The 13,003-nt window shown below is 40.4% G+C and overlaps 1 protein-coding gene across 4 annotated transcripts in view; it reads left to right on the forward strand.

The window, feature by feature from the left end:
* ITGB3BP (integrin subunit beta 3 binding protein) overlaps positions 1-12,761 on the forward strand; it is a 28,856-nt gene extending 16,095 nt beyond the window's left edge. The window contains exons 6-8 of one of the 4 annotated variants that reach the window (XM_084291414.1): positions 1,484-1,543; positions 9,222-9,319; positions 11,484-12,761. In XM_084291414.1, coding sequence (XP_084147540.1) covers positions 1,484-1,543; positions 9,222-9,319; positions 11,484-11,616 — 291 coding nt within the window. In that variant the 3' untranslated portion in view covers positions 11,617-12,761. The remainder of the gene's footprint in view (positions 1-1,483; positions 1,544-9,221; positions 9,320-11,483) is intronic. The other 3 variants (XM_084291415.1, XM_084291417.1, XM_084291416.1) reach the window with 3 other exon arrangements.
* Positions 12,762-13,003: the final 242 nt, after the last annotated feature.

The following is a 13,003-nucleotide window of genomic DNA, read 5'->3' on the forward strand; positions in this document are numbered from 1 at the left end:
TGTTTGTTTGCCTGTTAGGAGGATTAGGCTGAATATAGGTTTCCAGGCTTTAAAAATTGCTATTCATGTGTCTGTAAATGATGGACATACCAGATGCTTATTTTGTTGGGATAAGAGCACTTTACAAATGGCACATCTGTAATACTTTTCCAAAGAAAAACAGAAAGATAAAGATTTTCTTTTTAAAACTTCCTAAAATGGACACACAGATCCTTACTCCAAGTCAGAAGTTCTTGGGAAAAAAATAAAGATCTTCCTTACCAGGTCATTCTGTAGAGACAAAAGCAGCTGTAGGCAGCAAAAGGTTCTGTTGGTGTTCAGGCCCTGATCTTTATGCCTCAGAAGTTTGTTCATTTGTTTTCACAGCAGCAGCGTAACAGCATCCATACCCACATGGCATGTTTGTAGTACAGCTGTGTGTCTAAGATCATACATACCAGACAACTACTTCTCCTCAGAAGTTTGCATATATGCCATTGTTCCTTCAGATTTATTTTTTTTACCACCCCCTTATAATCCAGTTCCCAGCTGACCAAGAAATATAAATAATATCTACATAACACGTAGTCACTGTGTCCACTCCATGGACAAGCATTCAAATAAGGTAAGTATGCAAAGTTTCTTATCCTGCAGCGAATGTGATCTTTCACTGGTATGTGTTATTCTGCAACCCTTCCGATTGCTCTGCTTTCTGCAGAGCTCAGTAACACTGAAATTAGCTGTAGGAGAGCAGAACGTCTGCTGGCCGAGACTGCTACGTATGTTTGCAGCTGGAAACAGGTGGACAGTAAAGCCCCAGGTACTAGAGGATGTTTCTGACCGAAGAGCACTGTGACTCCTTTAATGCATTAGGTGAATGCACCCCAGCAGTGGAATGCGTGCACCACACAATTCCAGCAGTTCCTGTTGTTTAAATTAACATTTCTTTCCTGACTTATTCCAGTGCTCATTCAGTTTTCATTTTGCATTTGTATACACTGTACGAGTTCCCACTGTAATGCATATAACCGGATGCTTTCTTAAACAAAACGAAGTTTTGTGAAAACAGTCTGTGTTTACATTACTACCCTACACCCTGGATAGGGCAGTAAGACCACCATATCCAGGAGAAGGTTGCAAATGAGATGCCAGACCTATTGTTGACACTTTCTGTTATGCCCACTGTTTCTGTTAGCTTCCTGTTGCCTTTAAAATGGGAAATAATCCTCTGAATTGGAACAAAGCACCATGTCAGCACTGGAAGACAAAAATGGGAACAAAATGTAGTCTGAGGCTTGTAAGCATAACTTTTCAAAATTTTGTTCGCATTGAAATATTTGTTGTTAAATTTTTTTGAGCACAACATATAGATAAGTTTGGTTTTTTTCTGTTATCACTTGAAAAATATGAATGCTTTGAAAGTGAAAAAGAAGACGTATTCTTTTCTATGAAATCTCTGGGGAAACATCTATTGATTTTTTTTTCTTCTTTATTTCTTCACTAGTGGGTCAAGCAGAAGAACTACAGCTGTTGGAAAGAAACCATGGAAAACTTCCTGCCCAAGGTATATAAATTCATATATTTGTGTGTGTGTATATATATATATATACATAACAACTCCTATGTAATAGATACTGTGATGATTCCTTTTAGTTGATTTCTTCTTATTTTTTTCCACTTTAAATAAGTTGGATAACCTTTAGCATATGAAAATTGTAATAATCAAATATATTTCTTCTGAGCATGCAAGCCAGCCTAAACTCTTGCTCTGTTCAAATGTAAATTTAATCTTTTCAGCTATTTGATTGTGTTGGGTATTTTTCCATAAAATTGTGAATCATTAACAGTCCTGCACTTGAGGCATGGTCCAGAAATAAGTGTAGTCCGATCCCAGAGACATTACATACCCTTTATATATACCAGTTATCCTTGTTCTTCCTCATTCTCTTCCCTTCCCCTGCATTTTCAGTGTATAAGCCAAGAAACATACACTCTGCAGCAGAACCTTTATCACCTTATATGTATTGGGAGGTATTTAGCACACTCCAGGGGACTGTGAAATCCTGACTATTAGGTTTCTTCATAACTGGTGCTGTGAAAATATTTGAAGTTGGTGGCTTTTAATATAGCGTGGCCCACATAGCCACTTTAGTGCCTTGTCTAGCTGGGAAGGTGGCTGGAGGGGATACAAACAAGGTTTTTTTTCTTTTTCACTCTCACTAAAATCAACTCACATTCACTTGCTGTTAGTTTCTTACGTTCCATATTGAAATAGAGCGAAACCAGAATCAAAATCAGCAATGGCAACGTACTGCGTTGTCTGCCAGCAGTCCCAACAAGTGTTATTGCTTAGTGTTTCACAAGGAAACCCTTGGTTTTGTTTCTATCTAGTGTTCCACGGGCCTAAATTCTTTCTGCTGTGCGGAATTGTTTCATTATAGTGAAGAACACTGATCAAACTTTAAGTTTTCCTTATTACCATGAAATGAAAAGGAGTGTTGTTATTTCTTTGAGGAATCTGATTCATTTGTGCAATCTGCTCTTTCTGATTTACCGCTTCTATTCCCCCTGTCCTTCTGTTCAAATGATCACAGCCCCATCAGGCAGCGATAATGGTGAGCACCGTGGGCCACTGCAGATTTAAACAGGCTGCTTCCTTTGTGCGCTGCTTTTTAATGATCACCAGGATACACATTTATAGTCCCATCTTTGCTCTAGAAACTAGCCCATAACACTAAGCATATATCTAGTGATCAGTCTTGTTTGATAAGAAATGGTGTATTTTGTGAAAGTGGGATGGGAAATAGAATGATGAGCTTAAGCTGACCAATTTTGATGAACTTTCGATGTCAATTTTCCTTTGATAAAGAACAGATTCCATTTTTGCAAACTTGAAAATGTAGGAGAGATGAAAGATAAAAGAAAGCATTTAGAAATGTTTTACTTTGCCTTTTAATTTTGGATGTGGTTTTCTGTAATTATTTTTAATTAGTTATGCTCAAAATTTAAAACCTATGACTATTCTGTGGCTTGATACAGATGGAATGTCACATTATCATCACATGGTGAGGCATGAAATTTATTTACTTTACATAAACAATCTCTACATAAAACAACTTAATACAAAACATTCCTTGCTCAATGGGCAGCATTATGCAGGACTCTGTATATCATCTTGTGTGACCAGCATAAAAAATGGCATCATTGTTTGTCCATGACTAGCATTTACAGTAAACAAAATGTTTTTGAATAGAATGTAAGCAAACTGTAAAACAGCTGCCAAGAGATGAAATCTAGTCAGTATGCTGCTCTCCAAAACATGCTTTATGTGTGTTGAAAATAAATGTGTAGGTTGTGATATGCATATTTTAAGGGAAAGTTTAATCGTTTCTGTGTTTGAAAGAGTGAAGACAATATTCTAAAAAAAGAAAACTACTTAAGCTGGTTGTTACGAACTATATTAATAATGTCTGTTTCCCCAAAAGATAAACGCTGACATAAATCATGTCCATGACTGTGCTGCCCAATTAAGAAACAGTAAGAGAGTGTTGTAGAAGATCAAATAGAGCATTAGGGAAACTATTTTCAGACTGTATCCTGTAATGAAATTAAAAATACTTGATATTTTGTCTTTTTGTTCATCTCACAAGCCCAAGGCCAAATATGATCATCCATATTAAGTTTAGTTCTAAATGTTCCTAACTTTCATATTATTTTCAATTAAGTGATTTGAGTTTGTACTCTTGGTAACAGTAATGGTTGCTTTCCAAGAGACCAGGTCAGGGTTAACTAGATGGGTTTTCATCTAACCCCACGTGAAATTAGGAATGAAAGCAAAGTGGAGAAATTAGAGACAAAGTACTACTGAGTTCCCATTCGTCTATCCAGTTTTGCTGTACTTTATAGAGCAGACAGTGAAAACGTTGACCTCTTTGTTCATAAATAAGTGGTTCCTTTTTTACTTTTTGTTTAGTTTAGCTTTCTTACCTGTGATTTTCTGTGTCCAGAACAACTCTATATATATCACAAAGCATGAGAGCCCATTTCAGAGACACTGCAAAATACAGAAACCTTCTCAAAACAGATAAAAGGGTAAGAACACAGTATTCCACAGTTTAACCCAATTTATGTCAGTTTGAATCTGGACTTTTTATTGTGTCCTTGTGTATAAGCAACTAAATAGCTTGGGTTTGGACTGCTTTTGGGTTGCTGTGAGTGAAGGTAAATCAATTTTACAATATATTTGTAACTCATTCTTAAATGAAGTAGAACAAATTTGTTGAGCTTTAGAGATACTTGGGTGTTTGTCTCCCACCTATCCTTTCTCCTCCCCTTCCTGTGGAATCTTCTGGGGAAAACGGGAAGATATCAGAATTTAGTTGTGTGTTTTCGGTAACATATCTGTAGTTTTTTTCTGACTGTAAAAACTAACATAAAAAACAGTGTTTCTCTCTACCCAACTTTGCATTCACTTGCAGGTAAGAAATTATACCTTTATTGGGAAAAGTAAGTCCAATGAACTGGCTGATCAGAAATTATTAAGTGAACTGAATTAATTCACAAATTAACTTAGTCAGAAACTGAGTTTCTTTCCAGAATTTCCATTCCTTGAAAACAAATGGAGCTAAGAGAGGGGAGATTTAGATGAGATGTTAGGAGAGAATTCTTCACTCAGAGGGTGGTGAGGCACAGGAACAGGTTGCCCAGAGAGGCTGTGGATGCCCCATCCCTGGAGGTGTTCAAGGCCAGGCTCGATGGGGCCCTGAGCAACCCGATCTAGTGGGTTGGGCCCTTTCTTTGGCAGTGGGGTTGGAACTGGATGGTCTTTAAGGTCCCTTCCAACCCAAGCCATTCTGTGACTATGAAATACTGTGATTGTCTGCAATACTCTTTTCAGGGAAGCAATGAGATGGATGCAGTGGTTGGACCTAGGTATTAGAAAAGATCTTTTTATTTAACAAACCTACAGTCTTCTTTATTGAGAACCAGTACGTGAGCTGAATGTAAGAACGAACAACGTGCTTTCTTTGTGCCAGTCCCACTTACAGGCATCTGTGAGAGGACTTTCAGTTCTTCTTAATCTGTTTGGGAAAAGCTGCTAATACTGACCAAAAAAATAAGATGCAGGCAAATGGCAGAGGTCAAGGAAAGGAACGTGCAGACCCACGGCACACATCCACAATTGGTGGGTGATGCCTTGGAACTGAAAGCAGCTGATGGAAACAGGCAGACCTTCTGAGCATTATATGGTGTGTAATCTGTCAGACAGCTTCAAGAAATCATAACTTTGTGTGATGGGACCTGGCCTTGTTCATCTTTTCTTTGTGGGACAGCTATCTGTGGTTCTGCCAGGAAGGATTTTTCTGCAAGTAGGCATGCAGGAAAGTTAATCCGAGTTTCCTTTTTAAATTATACCCCAGTGGGAATGCTCCTAAGTGGGGGTGCATTAAGCAAAACTGAATTAGGACTAGTTCAGTGCTGAACGTGTGAGTGTGCACGTGCACACAAAGACTTACTGCAACTCACACATTTTGTTTCCTCGTAAATTGTTTTGAATTTCCCCGAGCAGAGACCCGGAGAAATCATTCTGCCCTCCTGTATTTACAATCAAAGCTAATTGTAAGATTCCCCCCAGAATGCACTGTAAGGAGGTGAGTGTCGTGTGCTGATTTGTATTTGGTGGCTTAAAGCCTGTTGCCTGGGCTTAATTCGACAGCACATCTCCTCAGTCAGTGCAAGCAGGGCTTGTTTTAGTTTGTACCCGTGCTAGTCCTTTACAGTCTAGAAGACAGAGCAGAAACCACTGCGCCTGGTGCCCAAAATCTGCAGTGCTTGTGGTTTGCCCAGTACAAGTGAGTAATGCTGTCTACTGAAGGAGCCCTACAGCAAGGTAAGGGAGCTGCTGGACAGGTCTCTGTTGGATCCCCGACCACCACAGCTTTCCCCAGCAGGTCCTGGTTCTGTGGGATGTGCCTGCACCTTTCCAGTACGTATTTTAAAATACAGCCTGAGATTTGAGAAGTATCCGGGTCTGAGGTTGCAAGCATGATAAGCTTTTTGGATAGAAGGGGGCAATTTACAAAGCTCTCCGATGATTTAACATCTTCTGCTATGTAGATGAAATATTAAGCTATTAACTTCGGTGGCAGATACAGAAATGCACATGAGACGTATGACTATAGGCCTCGGACGTATATACATACAGAACTGTCAACCTGCATTTTATATCTAGGTGTCAACCACACTTATTCATGAGTTTCACACTTGTGTTTATGCTCTATTTTCCTGTGTACCTTTTTACAGACTCAATAACTATTAATTTTTAATTCTAGTGGCTCTAGACTTCAGAGTATTAAGTTTAATGAAAAATTAAAGAATTGTAGTTCCTTCAACAGCTACATGTAGTAACTCCTACATGAGAATAAATGCTGCTTTCTCCCATGAATATAATTATTTTAAACAAAAAAGAAAAGAAACATTAGTTTGGACTCACTTAGTAGCAATTATATGTTTAAGAGGTGTAAATAACTTGCTATCCAGACATTACAAATATCCAGGTGCTCTGTATGTGCTGATGACAACAAAATTGAAAAGAAAGACTGTAATAATTCTGACTGGTTTTCTCTGCAGAAGATATTGATTATTTGTGTGTGGTGAGAGATTTGGAAAATTCAATTAAAGGAGTTGTGCAAAGGTTTCATAAATTTTCCTTGTACAGCGTGTACACAGACATTGTTGCGTATTAAATCAATGCAGCACTTCACAATATATTTTCTTTGAAACATAAAAATAAATAACATTTAAACAGTTCTGCTTACTACAGAAACAAATTTTATTTTCTGTGAAGCATTTAGTCATGTGCTATCACTGACTCATACACATTTGCCAGCTGTAACAAATTTTATAGACGTTTTCTCCAGAGACATAGCTCATATACTATGAATTTTTAAATGAGCAAATGGTGAAGAAGGGATGTCAGCAATATAAAAATTGATCAGTTAAAAGATAAAAGCATAAGTAAAGAGATTTGTATGGTAGTCTTAATAGGTTTTATTAAATAAAAATACTATAAAAAGACAGTAATGAATAGACTGAAGGTTTTAACTGTGGTTGAGGTGGAGAAAAATTATTCTGGCACATTTAGTAGAAGATTGGTTTTATATCACCTGACAGGTGAACATTTTTTTTCTCTCTGCTTTTTAGATCCGTAAATGTTTTAGAGCAGTCAAACTTGGGGAAGAATGGTGGTGGAAGTAGGAGGGGAGAAGAAACTCAGGAGGATTCTGCCCTTTTGGTGCTGTTGCGGGCCGGGGACAGGAGACTCGTCAAGGGGCAGCGAGGCTTTTAACAACCCACTCACACGGGGGGGGTGAGGTTTCTGGTGACTGTCCAGCTGCTGCCTTGTGATGAGCAACCCTAAAACATTGAGCTGATGAGAGGAGGGCGAGGGCAGGCTGGTCCCTGCACCCAGCCAGGGCTTGTGCCACACCCCCAGGAGTCTTTCAGGTCCCCTCTGTAGGTCCTCTCCTTTCCTAGCTGCTGCGGTCACAGCAGGTTTTCCTCGTATTTGGTGTCTTTGCTTGTATGTACTTGAGCTCACACATGAGTTCTGCATGTAAAATACCAAGAGAGAGGGGTGGTTGTTTCGTTTGTTTTGTTGAGGCATTTTTGAGCAACTCATTATCCTCATTAACTCACCAAAAAAAATAAAAGCTTAAGCTGCTATGACAAATGTGTTGTTTTGGAGCATCTGGGTGGTAAATAGTATTATTTGGCTCTGAATATCTAAAACCTAATGCCATCTCTATAAATATTACTATAAATATGACATATCATGGTATATATTTGGAAGCCTATGGTATATATGGGAAAAAGCTTGAGTTAATGAAGTTATGAACTTCATTATATGAGCCTGGGCAGCTTACAATTTTTAAGACCTTCTCAGAGTGAAAGGCAGACCTTGGCGTGGGTGCTTCAGTGTGTCGGGTTCTTTAAGTACCGTGTGGTCTGAATGCCGCAATCAGCGAGTAAAGGGTTGATGAGGACTTCTGAATTAGTTGCATTCAGCACAAAGAAGCCAAAGAATAGCAACTTGTAATTAAATCTGAGTCTTTTTCTGCTGCTTGTCATACAAGGCTGGACGGTTTTCTATTTTAAGCGACAGTTAGTGGTAGTTTTTTTATGATAATTTGTATGAACAAAGGGTGTTTATTAGGCATAATGCCGAAAAGTTGGACCTGAGGCAAAGCCGGGTTGGACGCTTTCTTGTGGAGTAACCTCAGAAGCCCTACTTTAGGGCAGAATTTCCGGCTTACTCCGGGACTGCTCCGGGTAATGTCCCTGGCACCTCCGGGAGGCACAGACGGGGATTCCACATCCCCTCAGCCCGCCAGGGCACAACGGGGATGCTGGAGGGAGTCTCCTCACCATCACCCCTGTCTCTAGCGGCTTTGATGCGTCTCTGTGTAGGTTTCTGTGCAGTCCCTTTCCTCACAGGAGGAGTCTTTTTAGCTATAGGTGCTGCAAATACTCTTGTTTTCCTCTATGTTTAATACATAGCAAGTAATTCTGAATTCTTTCACCCTTTTGTGGTGGTGGAATCAAAACACAGCGTGAAGCATCAGCAGTCACTACGAGCCCTGAGAGCAGAGCTGATCATCTGCTGCAGGAGGCCATTCAGAAATCTTGGCACTCAGAAGCACCTGCTTCCAGGCCCTTCCCCCTTATGTTCTCATTCCCTGAGTTCCTTTCTACCCTTGCACACTTTTCCTCTGCTTCTTCCAGCCATCTGCTTAGCCTTTCACCCCGGCCCGGCCCTCTGAGCAAGGGGAACGGTCAGCAGGGCTCAGGTACGGTCGCCTCTCTTTGCCATCCTCGCAGAGGGATGGCTGTCCCTCTTGCAATCCTTGATACAGCTCTGCTACTGTGGTCTTCATAGCTTGTTATTTCTTCTTCTGTTATTAATAGAAGAAAAAAAAAAAAAGACCAGGCTTTAACACTGGTAATACATCCTATTCTGTTTTGTCAACGTTGCTAAAGATGTGGCATATGTGCATACACTTGCAAATAACTAAGACTCTCAACTTACTGTTGCTTGTCTGGGGCACAGTAACTGTCTGAAGCAAAAGGAGTTCTGCTAACCATTGCAGAAGTTTGTTTAACTTGTATTTGTGTGGTGATTTTCCCAAGTTCTGTACAAACACCATTGTCCTGCTCATGAAACACTGCTTTTCTTCCTGCAGAGTATGCTCGGGCTGCCGATAGCGCCGCGTTCTTCAGGTTGCTCCTCGACTCCCAGTAGCCTCTCTGTCCGCTGCGTGCCCACCTGCTGCAGGTACAGGTAGCGTAATCGTAACAACTGAGGTAGTTTTGTTTCAAGAACTGCAATCCAACTGTAACACGTTACCAAAGTAAGAAAACTTGTGTACTGCACAAGTACTGATTATACCTTCTTAGATGCCACGATAGGTTCCTCAGAATGCACCAAGGAGCGTACCTGTGGCAGCCCTGCTGTGCTGTTAGCAGCAGCAGAACCTCACTGCCCGAGCTTGGGGCCTCCGCTTTCCTGCAAAGCTGCCGTGTGCACCCCTTGCTGTGTTGGCAGCACACAAGTAAACGGCTCAGCTCCCTGCTGGCAGGCAGGTGCAGCCACCCAGAACAAGTCAGCCGCCGAGGGCCTCCAAGCAGTTCTCTTTTTCCGAGAGAGCGCAGTGGGCTGCAGGGCAGATGGCCTGGCTGAAGCGGCAGCTGCAGCAGCTCGCTTCCAAGCAGCAGCTTTCCCAGGAGCAGCTCATGTTCCTGTTCCATCCCTGCACACACACCCCAGTGCATGTGCACTAAGTCAGCCCACGGTGCAAATGCAGAATCTGCGAGAAGAGGCAGCCTTGGGAACACTGATCCTGCATCTGCACGGGGCTGTAGCAGAGCTGGGATGGAGCAAACCCACTGACACACAGCTGTAGTCTAACGAGGAAATTAAGGTAATTGCTGTTAGAGAGTAAGACTTTTGATCAGTGAAAGGACACCGCCCTCTTCAGTGTGATTTGGCTGATTAGTCCCACTGGGGTTTGAGCAGGGGCTGCCCAGCAGTAGTGAGGTGAGCAGGTTTCAAGTCCTGTTTCTGTATGTCCAGGAACAGAACATGCAGCTAGTGAGGGGTACAGGGAAAGACAGCACAGAGAACCTGGCACCTTCAAGGGTCAGTTATCACAATTTTGGTGTAATTGAATATGCAAATTTACACGCACATATTTTGCAAAACTAGTTGTAAACTCCTCTCATTCTGCAATCCACTGCATCTCCTTTCTTAGCATTCCCCCAGCAGAAAGCATAAAACAATGCACTAACAGACACCTCGAGACATGTTTTATGGTTTTGAAATTCTTCCTCCTTTGGCTAGCTGTCTGTTCCACTGCTGTAAGCAAAAGCCCAGTTAGAGACTGACCTTGTCTATCATCATATATTACCTGGGCATGGGAAAACTGGCTGCTGTTATGTTTTATAAATTCCAGTGAGCCAAAGAAGTCTCTAAAGAAGAGTAGATGCAGGTTATGTGGTTTCCCTGTATAGTGTGAGAACATCACTCGTTTTGGAAAGTTGAAGTATTTCAAGTACTTGTAATTGAGGAATATGAAAAATCAGCTCTATGGCTTTTACAAGCTGTATAACTGAGTCAGTGCAGGGGTAAGCTCAGACACGTGCATTTTGCCTCTCAGTGAAAGTTAAACTCTATTGTGTAATCAAAAGTAACCTAGAAGAGAAAAAAAAAAATAAACCTGCTTGATGACAAGTTCTTATGCCACAGATTTATCCTACAACCCAGCTACACACCATCCCCATGGCCCCTCGCTCCCTGCAGTGCGCAGGGCACTCCTACACCTTACGGGCTGGGAGCAGAGCAATCAGGGATGGAAAGCAGTGCAGGAAAGCAGAGTTAGCACCCTGTTCAGCAGCTCATTTTCTCCACTGAGGTAATTTCTGAGTACTACTAAATGCAGAGTGGCCTTTTTATGCTAAAATAATAGGTTTAAGTATTACACTGGCTTAGTAGCTTGAGTCAAACTCATCTTCAACATGAAGTTAGCTCAGGAAGCCCTCAGGTCTCTACTATTAGTTCCTGTCTCTATAACTGGATAGGATTGTTTACTCACTGCCCATTGTGTTTGCACACTTACTTTTTCAGCTTCTCTGTCCTCTGCCACATGACCAACACTGCAGAGCCCTTTGCTTTCTTATTGGTTAAGTTTATAGCTGTGATAGCTAAACAATTTAAAATAATTATTAAAGTTTTTCTATAGCTAAACTCTCAAACAACTTCAAGTGCTACTACAGCTCAGGGGAGACCATCTGTTGTTCTGCATTGCCTCAGGATGTGTGTGTCTATTTTCTATGCAGTGAGGCTACTGCTGGACATCGGACAGACCTATAATTGTGAACAGATCGTATGAATGATGCTGCTGCTCTCTGATTGCTATTTATTTTAGTCATTCCTTATCTCCCCACAGACATTATGTGAAAAATGCATTCCACATCAACCCAAACTTCTACATCTGCTTGATTGTACTTAAAAGGCGAGAAGAAACGGCTGTAAACCAATCTCCCCTACAAATACCAGTTCGGGATTGCTCATTGCGCTAGGCAGGTGCACATCTAGATAAAATTTCTGGCATCTATTTAAACTTAACAATGTGCACAACAAGATAATCTCAATGTAAATAATACATTTCTTCATGGGTGTTTTATGCAACTGTGTACAGAAGGCTGATTTAGATTTACTGGTGCATGGAATACAAGCTATTTTTTCTGTATGTTCTTACCACAAATATGTAATAGTTACGCTGCCTTGACTTTAAAAAAAAAAAAAAAAAAAAAGAGTACTATAACCCTCCCTCCAGGAACTGGATGAGAAGAAGCTGTGTTAAAAGATGAATATTAAATCCCACGCCTCCCAGGAGCGATGTAGAACTTCACAGACATAAGGTGCTCCAGGAAAGGGGTGCTTCCTGCTGGGGCAGGTGGTGCTTATTTAATCAATTCATCACCCTGCAAATAAGCCAACAAAATATTATCGAAATGAATGTGTCAGGATTTGCAACAAGATTCCTAAAAAGTTAGGAGTGTTTGACAGATGACAACTTTTTCTAATGCTGATTGTAACCAAAAGATAAAGGACAGAATGCAAAGAATTATTCTGATTACTGAACACATCTCAGTTGTTTACCCACAGGCAATTAACTGGCCATAGCTGCCTGTTATGGACACGTCATCTGTGAAGATGTTTCCTCTAACATTAACCTGAGGCATGCTATATAAAGGTATTGAATTCAAACCCACAGTTAAAACACGGGACTCTAATTTAAACATTTCTAGTTTAAACATTTTCATTTTAGGTCAATGTTTTAGTTTAGTTATTTAATGATATATGGGGAAAGTTGTTACAGAACTGTTTCTTCTCCTTCATCATGCCCAAAAGCACCCCTACAGCATAGTGAATACCACACTGCTCAAAGTGGTGAGTTAGGGGCGGCCTCTCTTGTGTTGAAAAAGTGATTTTAGAAGAAAAAAAGAGCAACATTCAGTATAAATGCACAAAATTGAATGTCATTTCTTGCTACCCCTGCAAAGTACTGTTACCAAAACAGATAATCTGATTTTTACAACTCAAATTCTGAGAATCAAAGTGCTAAATGTGTTGCAGTATATGCTTAAACATGTATGTACTCAAGCTTCGGGAATTTTTATTAATAAACAGCTTTTTTACACTTGTATACCTGCGCGGTTTGATAGAGAAAAATAAAACTTTCCAAAAAATTTGTTTGAAGAAAGTTGTGCCTGTTACTCTGCTCAGCTTCTACACCATTCTCATCAAGTTTTCTGTGCTGGTTTTCCATTATATACATGGGATTCACTAGCTGATTGCTTCCATGATAATGGAAAAATAAATAGTTAGGATGAACTGGTAATAGTTTATATAACCTGACAATAACCTTTGTAGCTGAAAATTAAATAATTATTGATCTGAAAA

The sequence above is a fragment of the Netta rufina genome, assembly GCF_964035555.1.
Source record: "Netta rufina genome assembly, chromosome: 8".
Lineage (NCBI taxonomy): Eukaryota > Metazoa > Chordata > Aves > Anseriformes > Anatidae > Netta > Netta rufina.